Here is a 26,921-nt window from a genome sequence, read left to right as displayed (position 1 = left end):
TTTTTCTCCAGCCTTCTGGAGTTTTTTTTTTGTTTTTTCTGTCCACCCTGGCCATCGGACCTTACTCCTTTTCTATGTTAACTAATGTTGTCTTATTTTAATTTCTTACTTTGTCTTTTATTTTTCTTTTCTTCATTATGTAAAGCACTTTGAGCTACTTTTTGTATGAAAATGTGCTATATAAATAAATGTTGTTGTTGTTATTCTTTACCTTCAAGTCTCTCTTAAGCCCTCTTTTCTGCTTCAAAACCTTTGTCCTTTTCCCCTGATGATTTTGCTTCCTCCTTCTAAACATTTCAAGACCCCAAAACATCCTCTGACTCACCTCTGTGTCCTTCTTCTCTTTCCTCCTTCTCTACTGTAAATTAATCTGACATTTCTGACCTGTTCTGACTCTGTAATCACAGAACTACAACATATGCTCTGGACCCCATTCCTTCATACCTTCTACAGTTCATCTCTCTTTCCTAGATCTCCTACATCTCTTCTCTTTTAAACTGATATTTTCTGGTATTAAACTGATATTTTCCCCACTGCTTCAACAAGTCTCATGCAATCTCTATTCTCAAGAAACCCTCTCAACCCATCTGCCATTGAGAACTATCGTTCTTCCTCCCTGTCCAAGACTCTAGAATCTATAGTCCATAAACAACTCTTTTCAATTCTCTCTGACAACAATCTACTAGAACAACTTCAGTCTGGATTCCGCAAGGGTCACTCTACCAAGGCTGCACTGCTTTCAGTCTCTACTAGATCCACTTCAGTCTGGATTCCGCAAGGGTCACTCTAATGAGACTGCACTACTTTCAGTCACTAACTCTTAGATCTGCTCAAGCTGCTTCTCTCTCCTTTGTTCTTATCCTCCTTGACCTTTTATCAGCATTCAATATGGTTAACAACTCTGCTTATCACTTTGCTTAATAAACTTGGAATAAGCTGTTCTGAATTGGACCTGTTCAAGTCCTACCTCTTGGTCTGATCCTTTCGTGTCCCCTGGTTTAACTCCATGTTCTCTCCACAGAAATGTTCTACAGGTGTATCTCATGGGTCAATATTAGGTCTACTTCTCAATTTTCTGTATATTCATTCCATTAGTTTTTGGCATTATTGCTTCTAAATTACACACCCAAAAATGAATGGCTATTATGCCTTTATTGCCATCTCATTATGGAAGAATGATCATCACCTTAAACTTAACTTTTCAAAGTCAGATATCTTGTACTTGCCCTCCGACTCTCTTTCCTCAAATTTGTCTCTAAGCATCAAACTGGAAGGCATCACCCTTTCACCATCAGCCATGGTTAGAAATCTTAATGTGACTCTTGACTCCTCAATTTCATTCAACGAACATATATAATCAACAACCAAGTCTTGTGTTTTTTTTCTTCACATTATTCAGAGGATTTGACTTGTCCTAAATAATCATGCCATTTAACTCCTTGTTCAAGCACTGGTTCTCTCTTGGTTGAACTATTGCAACTCTTTCCTGGTGGGACTTCCTTCAGCTGCAATCAGACCTTTCAAGCTCCTCCAGAATGCAGCTGCTCGACTTATGCTCTCTGTTCCTTGCTTTACTCATAGATCTCCTCTTTTTCGGTTTCTCTATTGGCTACATGTTGCTGCAAGGATGCACTTCTAAACTCTTGTCTTGAACTACAGTTCTCTGAACAGTTCTGCTTCTCAACAACTCCAGTCCTTGGACTTCTTATGTTCCCTCAAGAAGAAGGGTATGCTTTCTTGTGTTGTGTTGGCCGTTCTGACAAGGAAGAAACCTGTTAAACGTATTTTGCAAAGTAAAACTACAAGTTTGAACCAGTGACAGTGTCTGTGAGGTTGTGTTTGAGGTTTGGGGATTGCTGTTATGCTCCATACTGGTCATAAGATTTAATATTTTATTTGTTCTAATCCCTTGTGCTCACTTTTAATCTTGTCCTCTGTTGCTTTTGATGCTTGTACCTTGATCCTTGCTTGAATTTAACTTGCTTTTCGAGTCACCTTAGATAAAGGCATCTGCTAAATAAATAATAATAATAATAACAAATACTGTATATACCATTTTCCTCATACAGTTAAGACACTTCTCTTTGCTAAACTAAGCCTATTGAACTTATTCAGCAACTACAGTGAAAACAAAAAACAAAATACTATTATAAGAAACAAAAAAGTATGGGTCATTCCATGTCAAATCAACTGATTTTCCAGAAATCCAATGCACTTTGTGTCAAAAAATTCTGAAACAAATACCAGATGTACCCATTTTATTCAGGAGACAACCTATAAAATTATTTTGATGTAAGATCAATACTTTCCAATATACAGCCAATTTTGTGAAGGGAGAGGGGTGTCAAATTTGACACAGCTTTATTTGATCAGCAATTTCACAAGACCGCATCTCAAGAAGTTAACCTACCTAGCAAGTTAAAATTCTGCATACTGGTACCTGTATTGGTTGTGGCCTGCATGGGGCACTGCAGTTGCCCAAACCTGACACAGACAGATGCAGGACATAAGTTCAGCACACATTTTTATTTTTTTTTCGTGAGAAACATTCTCCCCCATTTCCCACCTGCTCAGCACAGTTCCCAGCAGAGTAAACATGGCACAAAAGCACACTATTCCTGCTCTCTTTTCTTTTCTTTTCTTCTCAATCTCTTTCCGCCTCCACTCCTGGCAGGATTAGTCCTCTTCCATCCAACTCTGTCTCCCGCAGTAGATAGATAGATAGATAGATAGATAGATAGATAGATAGATAGATAGATAGATAGATAGATAGATAGATAGATAGATAGATAGATAGATAGATAGATACAAAAAACAATATTAAATTAAAGAGTAATAAAAATGCAGGTAAAAACAGACAATAACTTTGAATAATGTTAACGGTTTACACCCCCCCCCCCCCCCCCCCGCCAGGTGGAATTGAAGAGTCGCATAGTTTTGGGGAGGAACGATCTCCTCAGTCTGTCAGTGGAGCAGGACAGTGACAGCAGTCTGTCGCTGAAGCTGCTCCTCTGTCTGGAGATGACACTGTTTAGTGGATGCAGTGGATTCTCCATAATAGATAGGAGCCTGCTGAGCCCCCGTCGCTCTGCCAATCTCAGACCTCTGCCAGGTGTGAGGCGTCCTTCTTCTTAATGCTGCCTCCCCAGCACACCACCGCGTAGAAGAGGGCGGTGCCTAACATAGTGCCCAGTAGTGACAGCAGGCTCCGTTTATAGAGCACTGGAAGTGCTGCAGGTGTCTCACAATCTTCTTCTGGCAGCACTTTCAGGTGTGGCAAATGTGCTACAAACAAAGGGCTCAGCAGTTTCTACAACACCCCATTGGCACCCATGGAACCCAACAAGCCTGCACCAAACTCCGAGGCACCACTGCAACCCAGGGGGTCTGCCATCTAGTGCTCCGGATTAGGTAATGCCCTGAATATGGTCTCTTCCCCGGTCCTTCCACTATTGAGGTGTCCTGGGCGGGTAAGGGCCCCGGCCATCTGCCATAAGGTATAGTACATAATGAAATCAAAATGTTTTGTTCAGGTGACAACACTTGATAAGAGCAGACCTTCAAAAATGGAAAAAAATATTCTGCATCTTTGGCTTTGCCAGGGATTTTCAAAAGGTTATACAAAAACAAGAAACTGAATCAGGGTTTGACCAGTAGACCTTTCAAATGTGAAAAAAATATTTTAGGTCTAGTTTTCAGACCTAAATATTATTATTTTTCCTGTATCCTAAATGGTCCCTTCTTTCTCAAAAAACAAGTCTTACTTTTCTTATGTGAATCTTTCATTTTTATTTTCCATTTTAAACATGGGTTAAATTCACCATGTGTCAGTAATGATAATCATCAAGTTTTTCATCACTAATTTGGGATTAGGATTACTGTAAAAAATGAATCACCAAAGGCACAGTAAGCACAAAACATGAACAACTGCTGCTTGATATATCACTAAATACAACACTAGTTATAAAGAAATGTTAACATCTTAGTATTGCAGCAGCAGGAATGTGACCCATTTCATTTCTGTTTCAATTGAAGTGCAGAGTGTAGGGCATCTTTGTCTTTGAGATCAAGATGGCAATGCCTCCCACTGACCTTTATAGGTGCATTAAGCAGTGCTATGACAGACTGAAATGGCACCCAACAAATATCATCCTTAGGTGACCAACAGAAAGACTGTGCAGGATTGTTTGGATGCATGAATACAGTATTAGGATGTTTGATTCCGCATCACTCTTGTCATAAATCACACCAATCCAACATTTTTCATCATATTTGCAACCCAACATAGCCTCCAAAAGGACACCGGTCTGATGTGAGGGATGCATCTGATCCATCAGGATTGTGATTGAGAAAGGGTAGTATCTCAGCTGCTGCATCAGTGGTGAACATTCAGACAGTCAATTGACTGTCTTCATCAGACACCCAGCTGACTTTGAGTTTGCCATCTTCTGTATGGATGTAACAGTGGTATTCTCGAGTACTAGGTACTCTTTTGATCAATGAGAATTGCATTCCCTGTTCAGCAACATGAGACAGGACATTGACAAAAGTTTGACATTTGATTACAAACTGATTGAAAACTCAGTGATTACTGTTATTGACACATGGCACATTCAAGTCTATGTTTAGGATGGAAAATAAACATGAAAGATTGGCATAAGAAAAGTAAGGTTTGTGTTTTGAGAAAGAGGGGAGAATGTAGAATAAATGTGAAACACCTTAAAAATTATATGCACATTTCCTTGTATTGTTAGCATGCTCCGAAAATGAAACCGAAAATGATTTTTGGATTTGGGAGGTCTGCTATTCAAACCCTCATACAGTTACTTTTCTGTTTATGGCTTTTTCAGAAAGCCTATATAGCTATCTAAATAAGCAAAAAAAAAAAAGAAATCAAATGTCTGTATTGGTTGAAAATATGTGTTTCTGAGGCCTAAATATAGCTATGCCAAAAGCTCAAATTAAATTTTGGTCGATTTCAAGGGGCTGCTTTGACCAGGCAGGGTTATCTGGACCAAATGTTTTAATTTCATCCCATACTATACCAATTAATATACCAGTATGCAAAGTCTGAGCGTGCTTGGTCGTTTAGGTCTTGAGCTATGGACATTGTGAAATTTGACAAAAAAATTAAGTTGGATAAAATCACCACCCCCCTCCTCTTGGTAAACTGTCTGTATCTTGGAAAGTATTGATCTTACATCAAAAAAAGTATACAGGGTGTCTCCTGACTATTATGGGTACACCTTGTAATTTTTCCAGAATTTTTTGAGTCTGAAAGTGTGTGGGCCATTGGTTGATTTGACATGGAATGACCCATATAGAATATACCCTACATTAATTTTAATTATATTCTTAAATATGTAGTATTAACTTGTGGGAACCAGCCCGGACACAGACAGGGAGACATCGTTTTATCACCCAACACATGTTTATTTACAATTACTATATACAAGTGCACACACAATATTCCTTCTCCTGACCGCCTCAACTCCTCTCCTCCAAGACTCTGTCCAACTACGCTCCCAACTCCATCCATCGAATGGAGGGAGGCGGCCCCTTTTATACACACCCGGACCAGTGGCGACTGCTCTAAGACTACAAGGGAAGCTCCGCTTCCTCTACTATGTCAGAAAATAAATGCTCATATATGCAGTGTCGTATTTATATTGGTTTTAATAAAAGTGCGCTAGAACGCGTTCAACTTCATGAATAGCTTGTGCAGAATCAGGTATTTATTGTAGATTGTTTGACGCGATTTTCTTGTCATACATTTCCATGCAGTGCAGCGCGTTAAACCCTACTGAAGCCCAGCTTCACTGGAGCTCTATGGGCAAGCACAGAGGAGCTTTTTTCACTGCAGAAAAGCTGGACGGTAATTGGATAAATGCACCAAAATTGTCACATCCAGGGAAGCTCAGCTTCTCTGGGAGTGAATGGAGCAGTGGGTGGGCCAGGACGCTGGGCTGCTGTATGATGATTAGAGGAGCTGTTTAAAGGGCGGAACCCCTTTTTTGATTGACAGCATGTCAATCAAAATGCGGATTTGCAGGTGAAGTCGTACGACAAACTGCTGCACTCTGTATTGTTTGCTGGTGATATAAACCAGGGGTAGGCAATCTCGGTCCTGGAGTGCCACAGTATGTGCAGGTTTTTGTTCCAACCCAGTTCCTTAACGAGAACTCAATTATTGCTGATGAAGCACATATTGCTTAAGTGACATTTTAATGCTTCATTTTAGTGGTCTCGCTTGTTAAGGTTCTCCAACCTTAATTGCTTATTTCAATCTTAAACTGCTGCATTCAGTGTTTTAATTGCTCCTTATTAGCAATAAGATGTAAAAGACAAAGCAGCCAGCAGTTCTCCAGCTAGCTTTTTTCCAATTACATCTGTGTGTGTTCATCATGCACTGTTTGATTTAATAAAACACTTAATAGAAAAATGTGACAGACTGAAAATGATCTGTTTTAGGCTTCAAATCATTTGGATGATATCCTTGGAAAGGAAAAAAATCTACGATATAAAAGCCTTACATTGCACAGACTAACAAGCCATAAAATTAAATAAGGTCTGAGATTGGCAAGGATTGGTTTCTAATTAAGCAATTGGGTTGGAATGAAAACCTGTAGCCACTGCGGCTCACCAGGACCGACATTGCCTACCCCTGTTTTACATCTTATTGCTAATAAGGAGCAATTAAAACACTGAATGCAGCAGTTTAAGATTGAAATAAGCAATTAAGGTTGGAGAACCTTAACAAGCGAGACCACTAAAATGAAGCATTAAAATGTCACTTTAGCAATATGTGCTTCATCAGCAATAATTGAGTTCTCGTTAAGGAACTGGGTTGGAACAAAAACCTGCACATACTGTGGCACTCCAGGACCGAGATTGCCTACCCCTGATTATAAACCATTTTTGTTTGTACAAATCATTCTTTAAATAAAAAAAAAAAAACATATTATAGCGTTCTTGACTTTGTTCCTTGTTTCAGCATTGTAAAGTTAGTTCGTTCATATAATTAAAGTAGCTCGTGGAAGGGGAAACTAGCCAGCTAGCAAGCTGTGCATAATGGAAGACGCAGACGGTGTTAATATTGTTGTCCTGCTTTTGGCAAAACCATTTAGTAGTCTTCCTTACGAGGAGAGACTCAGAATTAAACAGCATGGCAGACCAACGCCCAAGATTGATCTGGTGCAAAAATCAGGAAAAAATAACAGGTCTTTTCAGCTCTCCTGGTATGACAAGGTGAACTGGCTGACTGGAAGTGCTGTGACAAAGAAAATGTACTGTTGGCCATGCCTCTTGATGAAACCTTCTCAGGGAATGGGATGTGTTTGGTCAAACATGGGTTTAGGGGATGTGGGTAACTTTGACAGGGCATACAAAAGGCATGAAAAGTGCAAAGAACATGTGAGTTCATGTGTAAGGTTAAGTTGTCTGGGCAGGGTCAGGGTTGAACATGCAATCAATGAAGGTCTTCGCATTCAGGTGGCAAAACATAATGAAACAGTAAAAAAAAAACAGGGCCTTCCTAAACCGTCTAATTGATGTGACTTCCTTGCTTGGCCGTCAGGAGCTGGCATTCAGGGGGCATGATGAGAGTAGTGAATCAGCAAATAAGGGGAATTACAGGGAATTTACAGAAACATTAGCTAAATATGACTCTGTCTTGGCCACACAATTTCAGTCATCAGCTGTGTTTTCTGGTATGTCCCACTCAATCCAAAATGACTTGATCTCTGCTCTTGCAGCCACTGTTTCTGATCATATAAAAGGTGAAATTCAGACTGCTCCTTTTTTTGCATGGCAGGTGGATGAAGCAACTGACATATCTTGCCATGCCCAACTGTCTGTCATTGTTAGATATGTGGATAGTGCAGATAAAATTCAAGAGTGCTTTATTGGATTTTTGGATGTGTCAGGGGGTCGAGGTGCTCAGTCTGTGTTTGAAGTTTTAAACGAGAACATGCAGGGCTACATTTTTAGAGAAAAACTTGTGGCACAAACCTACGATGGGGCTGCTGTCTTTGCTTCATCTCTCAATGGCCTAGAGGCCAAAGTTAAAGTAATAGCCCCTAGTGCAGTGTTTGTGCATTGCTATGCACACAGACTGAACCTGGTGTTGTCACTTGTGGCACAAACCTACGATGGGGCTGCTGTCTTTGCTTCATCTCTCAATGGCCTAGAGGCCAAAGTTAAAGTAATAGCTCCTAGTGCAGTGTTTGTGCGTTGGTATGCACACAGACTGAACCTGGTGTTGTCCCAGGGTGCTAAATGCTTGCCTGAGTCAAGAATATTTTTTGCATCTCTCTCTGGGTTCACCACATTTTTTTCAAAGTCCACAAAAAGGATGTCTTTTCTTGAGTCTGCAGGGTCTTCAAGATTGCCCAGAAACGCTCCTACTCAATGGAATTTCACATCACGGATAGTGAGCACTGTGGCAAACAATTATGATGGCCTCCTGCAGACTTTTGACAAGATTACCCAGAATGAGAGCATTGATGATGACACATTAGATGCTGCCAAAGGCTTCATAATGAAACTGGAGGATTTTGAGTTTGTGTTCATGTTGTACACATATGAACAAATATTCTCTGAGACAGATGTTGTCTTTGATATTGTCCAGCAAAGGGCTATGGATGTTCTTTACTGCAAAAAAAGAATTGGGTCTCTCCTTGCTTTTGTCAAGGAGAAGAGGTCAGAGGAGGCTTATCAAGCAGTTTATGCAAAAGCAGCAAATCTCACATCAGACCCTTGAGATGAACCAATTAGAAAGCGCCGTCTGTCACAATTACAGGATCCCCAGGACCGCTACAGAAATTTGTACATGGCCATCCTAGACAATCTCATGGAGCAGATTTCTCAGCGTTTTTCAAATTTGGAAAGCATGAGCTTCTTAGAATTAGTCAATCCAGGGAAATTTGATGAAATGAGACAAGTGTTTCCAGAAGAGGCATTTGAAAGTGTGCTGAAAAGTTATAGCCTTTTCTTTGACTCAGGGAGACTGAGATCTGAACTTCAAGTACTATATTCAGATCATGACTTACAGGGGAGCAGGGGTAAGCTGTGTGATTTCTTGGTGTTTTTTAAAGACATGGAGTTGGATAGTGCAATGCCTCAGCTATACAAGCTGTTGTCATTAGTGACAACAATTGCCGCTACATCAGCAGGTGTAGAGAGGAGCTTCTCCTGTTTAAAACGGGTCAAGTGATACACCCGCAACACGATGGGCCAAGATCGTTTGAGCAACCTTGCTCTCCTGGCCATTGAGAGGAAACTGGTTAAGTCCCTGGAAAAGACGGCCAATTGGTACAACAGGGTCACAGACCATTTTCTGCAAAAGGAACGGAGGGCAGAATTTACGTACAAATAACATAATGAATTTTATGATGAAGGCCTAATATGAGCTTTCCCTGTTTCAAAAGCTAGCAGCCGCCACTGACCCAGACATGCTCCAGGTGCCTCCTGATGAGCTTCCGCTGCCCCTTCCTGGTGTGGCGGAAGTACCGGCTGCACACCCGGAAGCACTCCGACTCCGGGTGTCCCTCATCTTCTTCCCCCCAGTACTTCTGGGTGTGGTGGAAATGCTGAGGGCCAGGGCTCCACAGGCACTGGGGCGCTCCCTGGCGGTGACCACGGGACCCTATAGGGTTGAGCTTCTAAACTATGTTCCCGTGGTCCCCAAAGCCACCAGGGAGGTCGCACCCTCACGGTCTGGAGGAGGCGTAAGCCCTCCTCCGGTCCATCTGGGCGTCCTGGCTGGGTACCACCCCCAGCTGCTTGCCACAAACTATATAGGTAAATGGCAATTAACAGGTACTGCATACTAGCTCAAGTCCATACAAATCCCAAAGAAAATAAACTTCAGTGGCCCATAGTCATTTGGAAAAGACATGTGAAATCTATCAACTACGTAGTGTTTCTCTTTGGCATTCTATGAAATAGTAAATTGCAGGCTCATTTCAAAGATTCTGATTAAATGCAAAGTAGGGCTGATGTTTGGTCTGTCCCTGGTAATATTGCTGCCTTAGTTCCACTGTGAAGTCCTTTTTCAAGACTAGCAAGACTAATAACTTTAGTTCATGTGACAGTGACACTAATGCTCATCACAAAATACCCCAAGGAGCAAAAGAAATACTTAAAGCCAATCACAGTGATTGCTACAAATATAAGGAAAAGAACAAAAAACTAAATAAACAAACACACTAGAAAATCTACCAGGAGTATCATATGTTTAGATTCTGAATCTTACAAGTCTGAATAAGCTTAAGCTGCCCTATTTCAGGGTACTCGTAAGAAACTTATAGATTTACTTCATGAGGTAGAAGTACATAATAAACAAGACTAGTGCTAAAATCTGTGCTTCAATTTAAATGTTTAAAGTCTATATAGTTCTAATTGTAACATAAATTTGTATGTTTCACCCTTTGATAAAGGTCCACAGAACGTTAGCTCTCTAGTAAAGGATCAAAAATCACCTAATATTTGTAATCACTGATCTTGAAAAAGTCTAAAATGATACATCACATGCTTATATTTGAAATTTGTCATTTTTACCCTTCTTGGAGTGGCTCTTATAGGGCTAAGACAACTGGTAAAGAATCAAATATCAAAAATATATTTCTGATTAACAACCTTGAAGCAGCATAAAATGACACATCCAATTACCAATACCCATTTTTTCATAGTTTTGTGAAAAGGAGTAACTTTGACCCATCGTATCCTATTAAGGTGTAAGCCTGGGGTCAGGCGAAGTGGCATTCACAACTTCAACAACAACAACATTTATTTATATAGCACATTTTCATACAAAAAGTAGCTCAAAGTGCTTTACATAATGGAGAGAAGAAAAATAAAAGACAAAATAAGAAATTAAAATAAGACAACATTAATTAACATAGAAAGGAATAAGGTCCGATGGCCAGGGTGGACAGAAAAAACAAAAAAAAACTCCAGAAGCCTGGGGTCAGGCGAAGTGGCATTCACAACTTCAACAACAACAACATTTATTTATATAGCACATTTTCATACAAAAAGTAGCTCAAAGTGCTTTACATAATGGAGAGAAGAAAAATAAAAGACAAAATAAGAAATTAAAATAAGACAACATTAATTAACATAGAAAGGAATAAGGTCCGATGGCCAGGGTGGACAGAAAAAACAAAAAAAAACTCCAGAAGCCTGGGGTCAGGCGAAGTGGCATTCACAACTTAAAGTTCTTCTGATTATTTTTGCTGAAGAAACCCATTGTTTTCCTATTTATCATGTGCATAATTTCCTGCACAAAAAAAATGTGCAACATGGCACAAAATTCAGTATTTTGGCTCAATATGGTCAAAAATAGGGAGGAACTCCAAAAAGTTTGATGTCATTCATAAACAGAATCAAGACGAGCCAGACAGTACATATGTAAATTGGTTTCAAAGCTTTCATAATTAATTCCTATGAACACAGTAAAAAGAACTGAAATAAAAATGGTAAAAGAAAGTTAGGTGTCTAAAACTATGACAAAGAACACATTTTTTTTTAATTTCCTCTAAATGTGAATACTTTTCTGGATTCAGAATAAGAGAAGAAAGAAGACCAGCCAAATAATCAGATTTATGAAACATAAGAGTCACCCACAGATCTGGAATGAAAACCTGTAGCCACATTGGTACACCAGTACTGAACTTTTACCTCTACTTTAGTATATTATGCTCCTGGTACTTGGACTTTTCCATTGGGCGAAAAGATAATAATTGCGATAGTGAGGGCAATACAACAGCCAATGCTGCAAACGCAATACAGTTGGTGGTACGTTCACCCTACTAGTTCGCGCTAAGTAACCCCGACTGTACATTTTCTCTGTTTCACATTTAAAACGCCCCTATGTAGCTTAATCCCTTGAAATCTAATTTACACACGAGCCCTGTCCTAGCTGCCCAAATCAGCCCTGTTAAAAATATACTATTTAGTCAGTCATGCAAAAACATTTGAACCTAAATAGAATGGATGAACAGTTTGTCAAGAAGCACCAAATATCCCCGAAGAGGAATCTCAGAAAGCAGAAGATGCTCAGCGACACGGAGATCGACAAGGAGATCCCCACGAGCTGGCGTCGAGACGTGACCCACAGGGACCTCACCTCGCGCCTTTAAGAAACTCCTGTGCCTCACCTTTCCTCCTCCTGCTCCTCCCCGTGCCAAGGTAGCCCAGTCACCGATCTTACTCCTGATTGGCCAGGGACGGGTAGGGAGTGAGGTCACGTGCTCTTCTTTCCAGCTCCCGGACGCCATTTTGGTGGAAAGTTTGGAATTTCGGGCACACAGGAGGGGAAAAAAAGAGGAGGGGGAAGAAGTTTAGCTGCAAGGGGTCACGAGAAGCTGAAGAGGGAAGAGAAAGGGGAGGAGGAGGAGAACATCCCCACGCAGGCCGAGGGCACTGCAGCCTGATCAGTGCGTGCAAAGGTTCAACTTTGCATGAACAGAGCGCGACGCGCGATTTTGTTATTTTTCTCTGTGAGTTTCAGTTCTGTAGCTGCCGCTGAAAGAAGAGAAGGGGAGGGGGAAAGGCGGAGCGGGAGGAACTCGCCACTATCAGAATTCTGTACCGCCTGGCAGCAGTGCCTGAGATTGCCGGGCTGTTTCTATTTTTTTTTCTTTCTTTCTTTCCCTGTAAAAGTTTCTTCAAGTCCGGACCCGCGTTGTCTTCTGCGAGGCTCGAATGCCTCGCTTCTCTCTCGAGATCGCTTCACTGTGGCTTATATATGGTTTTACAGCGAGCGACGGGTTTCTACAGCTGGGTTCCAGGCACCGTGACATACAAGTGCTCCACTTTCCATTTAATAACCAAGTCGCCTGTGGATCACTGAGAGGAAGACAGCAGCGCTAAGTGCAGGAGCATTGAACATTCTTCAACCCCCACTATAACGACTGACGGCAAACATTTGGATTTTAAAGCTTACTGCCCCACTTTTTTGATCACCCAACTTTTAGCATCTGGAAGCCTCAACATGCCTGTTCGAAAGAAAGGTAAGTTGCAGTACCTTAAAGCAACTTATTCACTTCTAGCTGCGGTGTGTATAAAGAGGGACGGGCGCAAATCTGGTATTACGAGCACGTGATTGTCGTTGCTTTCTCTTTCAGCTTTTAAACGTAAACAGTATTGAGCATACGACCCGGTTGTAGAAAGATCGAAATCAATGTGTTTTGCGTGGTTATTGCGCGGTGACTCCTGTTTTATCTGTGGTGTGTGTGTCTCTGTCTGCTGTCATTAGTTTTGGTTCTGTTGTGGTGTGCATTTACATTCCTGGGTATGTTCATACATTTCGTTGCATTTCTTTGCTTGCTTGCTTCACATTTTGCTAGTTGTTTGTCTAGCCATGTATATACTACCTGTTTTGTAATTTTGGGAAGTGAGGGCTGTGTTGTCATTAATATTGTGCGTAACCATTCACTTTAGTCCCGTTGTCCATATCATAAGTTACTACTTCAGTACTGCAAATTGATTTCCTACTGAAACCTTTCAGTTTGTGAGCGTGTATTTGTGTAATCGAGCATTTTTCTGTATGGCCAGTCTGTTGTAATTGGTAGTTCTCACTTTTCTATTTAGCCATTGAGGTATTTCTAGTTTAGTTTTGGGTTGTTGGTTGCAATCTGTTATGTAGTTCCAAATGTTGTGCCTCTAGTTGAGTGCAAAGTTGTGCTGTGTAGATTTAAGCTTCCTTGGATAATCCTTCCTTCAGTGACTATATGAAGGTCAGTTGATGGATTTTGAATTGTTTTTGTTTGTTGATTTCACTAAATTATGAGTTATCAGTACTACTAATCATTTGTTGCTTTTATATTTGTGTATTTTTATAATTTATGTATTTGTTTTTTCTGTAGTCTGAAAAGTAGCCCATTTATTGTTGTTTTCCGATGACCAACTCAAGAACTTGTTAATTTCTGATGATGTTTTACTTATTACAGTGATATCCAAACTTGGGAGAGAAATCTGCCTCGCTGTGTTTAGGTCTTGGTTCACTTCCTGCCTGGGTGTCTTCTTTGAAAGTTAACATCCACTGCCGACCATACTTACATGCTGTTACTCTGTGTGTGAGTGTACACTAATGTAGATTGCTTCTCCATTCAGGAATGGTTTGTGCTTTGTGCCCATTGCCTGCTGCCAGCAATAGGCAGTAGCATCTTATGCGCCAGTACTGTAGTGGATAATTGGCTTCATTCAATGAATGAAGGGAAATGTTTCTTCAAATGTTGTGTTTTTTTTTTTTTTTTGCCCCTCTCTAGTTCCTATGGTGTATGTTTACCTTTGTTACCTTAAGATTCTTTATTTTTCTTCTTGATTTGCCATTTATGTTTTGCCATCAAGATTCCAGTTGTATGTTTTCTGATAGGTGCCATATGAAATGCAATAACTGTTAAAATTCAGCACCACATACTGTACATGTTTCTGAGTTTGAATCTGTACATCAGCACTGAAAGTGTTTCTAATTTCCCACAGATGCACAACGAGCACTGGTTCTCCTGGAGGATTATCAATCCAGACTGAGTCAAACGGAGGACAGACAACTTCGAAACTCCATAGAGCGAGTTATTAACATCTTTCAGAGTAACCTTTTCCAGGCTCTGATAGGTTGGTATGATGCTGGTATTCTTTTCCAAATATTGTTTTGCTTTTCAGTAATTACTAACATTGTTCCCTCAGGCATTCATTTGTAGCTGCCAAACACAAAACATCAGATTGCAAGCTTATGTTTTGTTGTGTTTAGAATTAGCATTTTTGTGGACAACCGATTTTTACGATTGTTTCATGTAATAAGCTTAATTTCCTTCCATGGAATATTGTGGGCACCAGAAATTGAACAAAATCCATTTAATGTTGTTATAGCGTCTTGAGGTTAGGCTTCTTGCTTAATTTTGGCCTTGGAAGTGTGGGTGTGCAGTGTTTTTGTCTGGATGATAGTTTTAACCTGTATTGCTAGAAAACAATTTTTTGTTTTTTAATATTTTATGTTATTAACTTGTGTGATACAGAATTGACAGCATTTTGTCATCTTTTGAAAGTGCAACATCAGTACAAGGGTAATGGCCTCTGTGCCATTGTGACCTGTTTCTATGGTTAGCAATAGAGGTCTCCAATCTTCTGGCACCCTAGGGCAAAATAGTTCTGGAAGAGTTTTCTCTAGAGGGATATCTATAATCTTAACTATAAATCGTTTAACAAGATACACTGTTGATTTTTATAATTTATCACATTTTTTTAATTCTAAATTCCCAAGTCAGCATTTTTTTTATGCTGCTTTTATCCACCGATAAACTGCAGTTAAAATAGTCAATACAAAAACAGGAAAGACCCATTCTAATTTTTGGGTTGACTGTTTAATTAAATGGGTATTATGTATCCTGGTTGTGCAATTGTTGTAGGCAGAAATTGTTTAAAATGGAAGTTCTGGTGAGGCCATACCAGAACGTTCTTATAGGTGCACACTTCACTAATTTTAACTGTCTAGTTGGTCTGGCTTGATTGGCATAAGATCATTGTGATACCCTCCAACATTGTCATCATCTGACAAATTGCATCCATGTAGATTTAAACACTAAGTAAAGTGAGAGTCATGCTACCACCTGCTGCTCAGGAGGATGTATTGGCTGTAAACTGCCTATACTGAAACGGCACCACCAAGTTAAAAAGAACAAGCCACATTGACATGGAAAGAATACACTGATTACAAACTTAATGTTTCAAACTGCATGCTGCATTGCTGGTCAGTATGAGAAGGAATTGCACAAGTTGCAATATTTCAAAACTAATTCGATAATGGTGCCAGATTTTTTATGGCATCGGTAGTACGGAGAAAATCAGTATTACACTCATACATGACTGCAAGTAGACATATAACTCCAAAAGGTAGAATAGTACATGATAAAAACATAAGTGAAACTACATGTAAAAATAGCTCAAAGTCTTGATGATACAGCATTGCATCAAAACACGTGGAAAAGAAAATCAGCAGGTGTCATGTCTGGAAGTGCTTTTGTGTTTGCACAACAAACTTTTGGCATGCGAGTGCAGGAATCAAACTTGTTATTTAAAAAAACACACACAGGCTTGAGTTATTGCCACGTTTATCCAATTTTTGAATTAATTCAGAAGCAGATTAGTGTGTGATTTAAGAGCAAAAAACTTTACCAATCAAATGAGGTGTAATCGTTTAACTTGTACTGGCACAAAAGTATAGGAAGAGATGAAAAGATAACAAGATTAATGGCTTTTAAATAAAGTCCTGCACAGCCCTGAAAAATGAATGGCGGCTTCACTTTCATTCTCTGATTGTGATGAGATAGACGGTGATATAGATATCCATTTGTCCAAACATTTGTCCATTTTCAAACCATTGTGTACAGTTTAGGGTCACACTGAAATGCAACTTGCATGCATCCACAGCTATGCATATAGAAGGGTGGGAGGATTGCCTCTGTACACAACAGCTGTAGCAGGAAAACATTGAGGCAAGATTCAAATGAGGTGGCTACTTGGTTTGTCTACACTGGGATGACATTAATTGCTAATTTGTTAATGCCCAAATAAAATGTATTTAGTGTTTCAGTGCTTCTAAGGACAAGACACATCTCGTTATGAACAAAATATATACTGTGTTAACAGATGTGTATAATCAAAGCAGCCCACTGTAATTCATTGCTAAATACACATTTATGCCTTTCGTTTGACGTTTGAATGCAAACTACCGTTCATTAGTATAACCCCTTAACAGTAGAATTCCTGAAGCCTACGAAAAAAACCTGTAAACCTGGCACACCTTAAATCCCTTTGCACTTCTCCATCAGTCTGAAAATGCAGACAGAGCGGTGTTATGGTGCATGGCACTGAAAATGCAGACCGAGTGGAGTACAAGCAAGATTGAAAAAAACGCTATGCCATTTGAATATGAGTTGTCATTTGAACATTTTTTTTTTTCGACCTTGCATGTACTCCGTGTTATGTTGTGTGATACTGAACATGCAGACAGAACAGTGTTATGATGCATGATACTGAAAATGCAGACAGAGCGGAGTACAGGCAAAATTGGGTTCTCTCCCTTTTGAGTAGTGAGCTGCTATTATTATTACTATTATATAATATAAACATACATTTTATTTGAGTCTGTAACACTTGGTGTAAAGTTATGCTTTTTTTTTTTTTAACTCTATTTTATTCTCTCAGTTGCATTCAGGTGGTAGAACAAACATGCCTCTTCCTCTGTGAATTGGTGGCATTTATCTCCATTCTTTTCACAAGAGCATCGATGGTCACAGGTGGTGCTGTACTTGATGCCTGGTCAGAGCTATTTGTTGTACCGGCAATCAAAGATATGATGCCCTGTGACCGGTATCACAGTATCATGCAGTATTTGTGCTTTGACAACAAAGAAACCCATACAGAACATGTGAAAATGACAGATTTGCTGCAATATTGGAGATCTGGCAACATTTTGTTGAGAACTGTGATTTGAGTTACAACCCAGAGCAACATACTACTGGTGATGAGAAACTGTTTCCAAACAAGGTCCGTTGTCCTTTCTTGCAATACATGTCAACCAAGCCTGACAAATCTGGCATAAAATTTTGGAGAGCGGCAGATATGGAGACAAAGTACATGTGCAATGCCACTCCTTATTTAGGAAAAAATCCCAGTCATCTCACGGGAGAAAGATTTTCCAAGACTGCGGTCATAAAGCTTATGGAGTCGTTTCTGGACAAAGGCAGAATCGTAACAACAGACAACTTCTTCTGGTCACTTTCGCTGACCAATAGACTGCTGCACCGCAATTCAACTCGTCTTGGCACCATAAATAAAGTGTGACTTCCACCTACAGCTAAAGTCACTTTAGTATGCAAGCAATTCTCTGTGCTAGTGTTTAGATCTGGCAATGCCATGCTGACGGTGTATGAGCCCAAGAAGAAGTCTGTCTGCATTCTCGGTACCATGCACCATAACGTGGAGATTGGGCAAGATCAGAAAAAAAAACATGTTCAAATGACAAAGTGTTTTCAAATAATGATATTTTCATTCATGGATATGTGTGTGCATGCGTGAGAGAGGCACAGGCAGATTTAATGTCATTCAGGTGGTTACTGAAATATAAAATCAATACTTTTGCAAAGGTATAACGGAACAGATTTGATTTTATCCAAGAATAAAAATGAATTTCAAAAAATTCAAGTGAGAAAAAGCTACCAAGAAGACATGATTCACCAGTGTTTGTGTGTCTGCTTACATCCCTTTGGCGATATCTTTTGCAGTTAGCAAAAATGTACAACAGGTGTTACAGACTCTCATATAATAATAATAATAATTCACTACTCAAAATAGGAGAAACCTGGTTTTCGAACTGCTAACCTCTTGATTATGAGGCTACAGTTCCTTCTTCTGCACCAGCCAAGCAGATGTGTCAGCTCTCTGTCGATTGAGAGTTGGGCTTCAGTTTTTTACACATATATTTTTGAATAAAAGAGCCCTTTTTTTCTTATACCTTTAGTGAAAGTGTTTATTTGATATTTGAACTTCAGTCTTCACACATCATATACTTCAGCATTTTGTCAATTATTACTATAACATGAAAAAAGTTTTACTTATGTGTTCAACATTTCCTGCCTTGCATTTCCTGTCATCCTACATTTACACGAATTATGGTAGTCACAGAACACAAATGAAATGTATGTATTCCATATAATGATGTATTATTTACCCTATACAACTCCAGGCACCACACACCCAGATAAACAGACTTGAGCTTGGAGAACCTCGGCTGTGTCAGTAGAGGATGGGATAGCAGGCTGCTTGTGCTGATTGACACATTTTCAAAACAAAGACGCTGATGAAATGGTGCAAAGGAATTTAAGGTGGCTTAGCATTATGACTTTTTTTCATAGGTTTCAGGAATTCTAGTGTTAAATGTTATTCTTTAGTACTATTTTACAACCAGATAATGATGAAAATCTAAATCTTACAATAGCATATATTATAAACTTAAATATTGCAAACTTTTTGTTTCATTGACAAACCAGACTTTAAAATCATGTTGTTACAAAAACATCTTTAAAGTAAAGTTTTAAATTAAAATATTTGGAATTATGTTGTAATTCACTAATTGAACAGTACATGTATAGTAATGTTTTGTAATTTATATTTAGTCAGGGAATACATTTACAGTGTACATCTCCTAAGATAAATTGGGAAGTTCATGATATTTCATTCTTTATGAACCCTGTGCTGAAGTCCTCGTAAGATTATAAACCTCATATTTGTTTGTACACTGAGGGGATCCCTATCTTTGCTCCACTTTACAAAGCCTTGCATTATATTTTAATATTTATGAATGACAATACTAGTTTATTTAAATGATATTCGGGTAACTACTTCATGATTATACCAGTATTTACAGCTGTTGTTGCCATCAGTAGTTTTATATTGTATTACAGAAAAAGGCACAGTATTGTTCAGTAATGGATGTACTTTCATAAAAAAGCCATTGAATATTGAAAGGTGTTGAGTATCGTAGAATTTCACTGGTATTGGTATTGAATACAAAAATGTTGATATTGTGACATCCCTAAGCCTAAGGCCTGCAAACCACTGAAAAAGTAATTTTCTACATACATACCTGTTGTTCCTCACCAAGATTCTGCACTTCTTTGAATCAGGAATATTCTTCTGGTTTTTACTTTCCAACAAAATGGAATGAGCACAGATAAGCTTCCTTGGTGGCTTTTTAAAAATTTAGTATGGTTCTCCTGAGTAGGTGAAAGTCAAGATGCAGTGTAATGTCTTGTGAATGACTTATTCCCTATAATATCCTTTCTTTTTGTTTGCAAAATTACTATGGCTACCTTTAAAGGAACAAAGGATGCTGCCTTATTTATACCACTTCGCTGGTGTGTGCTGCATAGGCTGTACTGGGAAAAGCTCAAACTGTAATGACAGAATTACTTAAAACAGTTCTCTTGTACAGTAAATCTTGTTCTTTTACTTGAATTCCCCGATTTCCTTCTGTTATTTTAGAAATATTCATGATCTACTGCAGCAAGGAAAAGCTGGCTTCTTTTTTTTGTTAAAGGCAGTGGAAGATAAGACATATGACAGCAAAAAGAAAATACAGTAATCCCTCGCTATATCGCGCTTCGCCTTTCGCAGCTTCACTCCATCGCGGATTTTATATGTAAGCATATTTAAATATATATCGCGGATTTTTCGCTGCTTCGCGGGTTTCTGAGGACAGTGGCTCTTTTAATTTCTGGTACATGCTTCCTCAGTTGGTTTGCCCAGTTGATTTCATACAAGGGACGCTATTGGCAGATGACTGAGAAGCTACCCGGCTTACTTTTCTTTCTCTCTCTCTTGCGCTGACTATCTGTGATCCTGACGTAGGGGGTGTGAGCAGGGGGGCTGTTCGCACACCTAGACGATACGGACGCTCGTCTAAAAATGCTGAAAGATTATCTTCACGTTGCTACCTTCTGTGTGCAGCTTTTAAGTATGCTGCACGGTGCTTCGCATACTTAAAAGCTCAAAGGGCACGTATTGATTTTTTTATCTGTCTCTCTCCATCTCTCTCTCTCTCTCGCTCTCTCTCTGCTCCTGACGGAGGGGGTGTGAGCTGCTGCCTTCAACAGCTTTGTGCCGCGGTGCTTCTCATACTTACAAGCCAAACAGCCCTATTGATTTGTTTGCCCCTTTGAAGAGGAAGATATGTTTGCATTCTTTTAATTGTGAGACTGAACTGTCATCTCTGTCTTGTCATGGAGCACAGTTTAAACTTTTGAAAAAGAGACAAATGTTTGTTTGCAGTGTTTGAATAACGTTCCTGTCTCTCTACAACCTCCTGTGTTTCTGCGCAAATCTGTGACCCAAGCATGACAATATAAAAATAACCATATAAACATATGGTTTCTACTTCGCGGATTTTCTTATTTCGCGGGTGGCTCTGGAACGCAACCCCCGCGATGGAGGAGGGATTACTGTAACTACAATAACAAATCTCTATTGTAATTGGATTTAAACAGTCTTTTCAGCATTGGCAATGCACATTTTAGTTATCTCAGGTTAGTTGGTGGCTGACTTGACACAAAATGCCTTAAACAGTGAAGATAACTTAAAAATATTCAGGTCACCAGTATTACAGTTTACTTTGAGTTCCCACCTATAGCTTTGAAGTGGCATCCCATGCTGCATGTAAAGTCAGGTCCCACACTCTTATCTATGTTGTTCATCATTTTTTCCCCTTATAACTGCTAGTTTTTATTTTACACATGGAGATAGCTATAGCTTATGTTTCTTGCGCTTTATTTAAAATTATGTTTTGATAGCTGTTGTTTTTTGTGTTTAATTCAAACTCCTTTTTCAGTTTTTTTTCCCCTGTAAGGTGCTTTGATAACATTACTTTTGTAACCAAAATTTGCTGCTATCACTTTTCTTCTGCAAATGGCCTTCATTTGCATAAAAAGGCATGTCCTGTTAGAATGTTCCACTCACTAGAGCATTATTAATGACAATTTATCAACAAATAAAAGTGTTGGCTATATGAGTTTGTGTCTGAGGTAATATCTTAATTGTTGTTTTAACGATGTGTGAGCTGAAATGATCAAATATGTCACTCACTTTGTAAGAAACAATCAAAAACATGCCTTGATAGTCCACGCATTCACTATGTCATGTACATTCATACAAGTGAAGCTAGTGTATTTATCTAAAACTGAGTGAGCAAACAGTGCCAAGGGATGCACATCCTCGCAATCTGTGTTGTTAGATTTAATTGCAAGATGTGGATTGTCCCCATTTGTGTGGAGGTGGTTTGGCCTTGAAAAGACTGATGTTCCTTAAAATACAGTAATCTGCAAACTATGATGGAATTCATTTGCCATTAAAGACCGCTTGACAACTTAACTTGTTTCACCATCTGTGAAGTGGAATTGATCTAGTACATAGACCCATTGGTGTCAGGCAAAAAAAAAACTGTTTGAATGAGTTATTAATCTGTTTGAGCAAATTACTTAAATAGTAAACTGATTATTTTTATTTCTGTAAAAAGCATATGCCTATCGGGTGTTTTTTATTTCAAAAGCCATCTTGGTTGGGGCTCCTTGATTCCAAAGAAATTTTTTTTTTATGATTTAAAACACTTGTACAGATCCCCGCCTCCTTGCCCCACTCTATCCCTCCCTTATGGGTGCAGAAGTTGGAGAAGATGAGGGCACAAAGGAGGTAGCAAAAAAGAAAACAAAATCTTTTAACAGCTATTAAAAAACAAAACAGTAATTCTGAGAAAGCAAGTTTCTGTACACTGCCATTGAGAAAGTGATAAAGTGCTACTTGATGATACCCGAGGTGGAAAGTGATGTAAATCCATGTCAGTGGTGGAAAACCTAAGGGCTCGTTTATACTTCATGCTCAGAACACGTACACGCAGGCATCATGGCTGCCACGCGTTCCCAGCGTTCATTTGATGCGTCCTCTGAGTAGGTCCTCAGAAACTAACGCGACGCGTGCGCGAGTTGCAGTATCAGCAAAAAGTTGAGGGGTGCAGTGTGCTAAAAGTTGGAATGTGATGTCAGAGTCTCTGTTTACTATCTACATGTGACAGAAAGCTGCTTTGCGGATCCTAGTAGGTTCGATGTCTGTGCTTCGGTGTTTGATGAATGGTTCGATGTGGTGAAGCAAAATGCCACATACAGATGCATTCGTGGTGCTTTTATATTCAAGCGTCGCATATTCCCAATCGTAATGACACAATAAATTTTAAGTCTTACATACTGTCTTCTGTGCCGTCTTTTTTTCTAGGGCTTCCTCCGGTACTGACAGCAGTGGCAAACAGCAATAGATCGCCACACTGAGCACATTAAATGTATGATATTCCAACTCTCTGCACATTTAGAATCCTTAAGATTTATACTTGATATCACTTTCATGATGAAATGCATTGAAGTACGCATGTTACATTTTACAGATAAATCCTTAATTATGTTTAAATAACTAACACTGTAATAATGACACACATGGGGGTGACACGGTGGCAGAGCGTTAGCGCTGCTGTCTCGCAGGGAGTCACGTCGCTGGTATTCCCTGCCTGGAGTTTACATGTTTTCCTGCTGGGTTTCCACAGTGTGCTCCGGTTTACTTCCAAAGATATGCAGATTTGGTGACACTAAAATGACTCTAGTGTGTACAGTGCATCCGGAAAGTATTCACAGCGCATCACTTTTTCCACATTTTGTTATGTTACAGCCTTATTCTAAAATGGATTAAATTCATTTTTTTCTTCAGAATTCTACACACAACAACCCATAATGACAACATGAAAAACGTTTACTTGAGATTTTTGCGAATTTATTAAAAGTAAAAAAATTGAGAAAGCACATGTACATAAGTATTCACAGCCTTTGCCATGAAGCTCAAAATTGAGCTCAGGTGCACCCTGTTTCCCCTGATCATCCTTGAGAAGTTTCTGCAGCTTAATTGGAGTCCACCTGTGGTAAATTCAATTGATTGGACATGATTTGGAAAGGCACACACCTGTCTATATAAGGTCCCACAGTTGACAGTTCATGTCAGAGCACAAACCAAGCATGAAGTCAAAGGAATTATCTGTATCTATCTATCTATATATAGATAGGGGGGTGGGTGGAGGTGACTAAGTCAGTATGATCAAAAAGAATCTCAACACGTGTACAGGAACATCGCAACGCCGTCAGAAGAAAGGACGCACTATCTTTGATATATGCACATACTAAATCGACAGGACACACATTCAACTGGGACAATGTAAAAGTAAAATTTAAGGCCAGTACTAAAAGTGCCAGAGAGTTGGCCGAGTCTTGGCTATCAGATGAAAACGCCATCAACGGACACTTGGACATAAATCCAGCATATGCCAACTTAAGAAGGACATGTACACAATAATTAAACTATACAAACCCCGACATTTCCCCGATCATACTGACTTAGTCACCTCCACCCACCCCCTACCCCCACTGAATGTTTTGCTATATATTGCCTTTGATTCTTGTAAGTCTAAGCATTATCCTCTGATGAAGACCCCTGATAGGGGTTGAAAGCCCAGGAATAAAAAAAAAAAAAAAACTATTTTATGATACGTGATTCGTTTTTTTCTCCCTTCGTGGATCTCTAGCTGCAAATATGCAAACCGTATCACAGACCTTCTCTTTCATATATATATATATATATATATATATATATATACAGTGGTGTGAAAAACTATTTGCCCCCTTCCTGATTTCTTATTCTTTTGCATGTTTGTCACACAAAATGTTTCTGATCATCAAACACATTTAACCATTAGTCAAATATAACACAAGTAAACACAAAATGCAGTTTGTAAATGGTGGTTTTTATTATTTAGGGAGAAAAAAAAATCCAAACCTACATGGCCCTGTGTGAAAAAGTAATTGCCCCCTGAACCTAATAACTGGTTGGGCCACCCTTAGCAGCAATAACTGCAATCAAGCGTTTGCGATAACTTGCAATGAGTCTTTTACAGCACTCTGGAGGAATTTTGGCCCACTCATCTTTGCAAAATTGTTGTAATTCAGCTTTATTTGAGGGTTTTCTAGCATGAACTGCCTTTTTAAGGTCATGCCATAGCATCTCAATTGGATTCAGGTCAGGACTTTGACTAGGCCACTCCAAAGTCTTCATTTTGTTTTTCTTCAGCCATTCAGAGGTGGATTTGCTGGTGTGTTTTGGGTCATTGTCCTGTTGCAGCACCCAAGATCGCTTCAGCTTGAGTTGACGAACAGATGGCCGGACATTCTCCTTCAGGATTTTTTGGTAGACAGTAGAATTCATGGTTCCATCTATCACAGCAAGCCTTCCAGGTCCTGAAGCAGCAAAACAACCCCAGACCATCACACTTCCACCACCATATTTTACTGTTGGTATGATGTTCTTTTTCTGAAATGCTGTGTTCCTTTTACGCCAGATGTAACGGGACATTTGCCTTCCAAAAAGTTCAACTTTTGTCTCATCAGTCCACAAGGTATTTTCCCAAAAGTCTTGGCAATCATTGAGATGTTTCTTAGCAAAATTGAGACGAGCCCTAATGTTCTTTTTGCTTAACAGTGGTTTGCGTCTTGGACATCTGCCATGCAGGCCGTTTTTGCCCAGTCTCTTTCTTATGGTGGAGTCGTGAACACTGACCTTAATTGAGGCAAGTGAGGCCTGCAGTTCTTTAGACGTTGTCCTGGGGTCTTTTGTGACCTCTCGGATGAGTCGTCTCTGCGCTCTTGGAGTAATTTTGGTCGGCCGGCCACTCCTGGGAAGGTTCACCACTGTTCCATGTTTTTGCCATTTGTGGATAATGGCTCTCACTGTGGTTCGCTGGAGTCCCAAAGCTTTAGAAATGGCTTTATAACCTTTACCAGACTGATAGATCTCAATTACTTCTGTTCTCATTTGTTCCTGAATTTCTTTGGATCTTGGCATGATGTCTAGCTTTTGAGGTGCTTTTGGTCTACTTCTCTGTGTCAGGCAGCTCCTATTTAAGTGATTTCTTGATTGAAACAGGTGTGGCAGTAATCAGGCCTGGGGGTGGCTACGGAAATTGAACTCAGGTGTGATACACCACAGTTAGGTTATTTTTTAACAAGGGGGCAATTACTTTTTCACACAGGGCCATGTAGGTTTGGATTTTTTTTCTCCCTAAATAATAAAAACCATCATTTAAAAACTGCATTTTGTGTTTACTTGTGTTATATTTGACTAATGGTTAAATGTGTTTGATGATCAGAAACATTTTGTGTGACAAACATGCAAAAGAATAAGAAATCAGGAAGGGGGCAAATAGTTTTTCACACCACTGTATATTAGGGGTGGGCGGTATGACCAAAATTCTATATCACGGTATTTTTCTAAATTATCCCGGTTTCACGGTATTCGACGGTATTTTTTTCCCCATGCATGAGTGGATGTTAACCACATTTTCCACTGCAATTACTGGCTAAGAATGACCTATTCCACTGTCCAAGAGTATTGTACATTGTACAAAAAAAAACATTTTAATGTGCACACAAGTATTAATACAGTTTTGCATTGCCCCATAAAGTGATAGTTTTCAAGGGGGTGGCACTAATGGAGAAGGTATCACATTGCATGACAGATGCAGTCAAAATATAGAACCTTTTTATTGAACAAATTTTGCATAAACAAACTATAATTTTGACAACATATTTTCAACCATACTAAGAGGCATTTAGACTTAGTAAAATATCCAGAAGTGCTTGTCAAAAATTGTATTGCACCGAATATGTCTTAGAAAAGGAATAAATAGTAATTATTTTTTGTAAACCAACTACACTTTCTGTTAATGTTAACAATCTCTGTCCACTGACACGTTAAAATGACTTTTTAAACAACTTTATCATCATTAAACTGCATAATATTTAAACTAATAAATAATAACAATAAAATAAATAATAGTATTATTACTGATAGTTGCACTATTACTTCAAGACTTCAAGCCCAGGTGCATTACACAGTATTCACCAAATTAAAATAAAATACAACAAATGCAACTTGGTGATGACATCTTTACCAGCTGAACCATCATTTAGGCAAACTGCATTAATATGGACCTTGCTTCAAGCTAAGCTATACTGGGAAGAAAAAAACAAACTATATATCGAGAACAAAGTCAACATTTCCACTTTATTCTCGCCGTTTATGTCGAGATTAAAGTCAACATTTCCACTTTATTCTCGCCGTTTATGTTGAGATTAAAGTCGACATTTCCACTTTATTCTCATAGTTTACTTCATAATTAAAGTAGAATGTCGTAAACTAAACTTCTTCCTAAAATCAATGTTTAATCAATTACTTAATTTACCCCGTCATAAATTAATGCAGCACATTAAATGCTTTGTGTT

General features: G+C 39.1%; 1 protein-coding gene across 13 annotated transcripts in view; it reads left to right on the top strand.

Annotated features, from left to right (window-relative positions):
• Positions 1 to 12,272: 12,272 nt before the first annotated feature.
• dlg1a (discs large MAGUK scaffold protein 1a) overlaps positions 12,273 to 26,921 on the top strand; it is a 525,807-nt gene continuing 511,158 nt past the window's right edge. For 6 of the 13 annotated variants that reach the window (XM_051923935.1, XM_051923934.1, XM_051923932.1 and 3 more), the window contains exons 1-2: positions 12,274 to 13,016; positions 14,488 to 14,619. In XM_051923935.1, the coding sequence (XP_051779895.1) occupies positions 12,998 to 13,016; positions 14,488 to 14,619 (151 nt within the window). In that variant the 5' untranslated portion in view covers positions 12,274 to 12,997. Of the gene's footprint in view, positions 13,017 to 14,487; positions 14,620 to 26,921 lie in introns of all 13 variants that reach the window. The other 7 variants (XM_051923938.1, XM_051923933.1, XM_051923930.1 and 4 more) reach the window with 2 other exon arrangements.

The sequence above is a fragment of the Erpetoichthys calabaricus genome, chromosome 2 (assembly GCF_900747795.2).
Source record: "Erpetoichthys calabaricus chromosome 2, fErpCal1.3, whole genome shotgun sequence".
NCBI classification, from domain to species: domain Eukaryota; kingdom Metazoa; phylum Chordata; class Cladistia; order Polypteriformes; family Polypteridae; genus Erpetoichthys; species Erpetoichthys calabaricus.
Note: the sequence above shows the minus strand (reverse complement) of the source record. Positions and strands in the feature narration are given on the sequence as shown.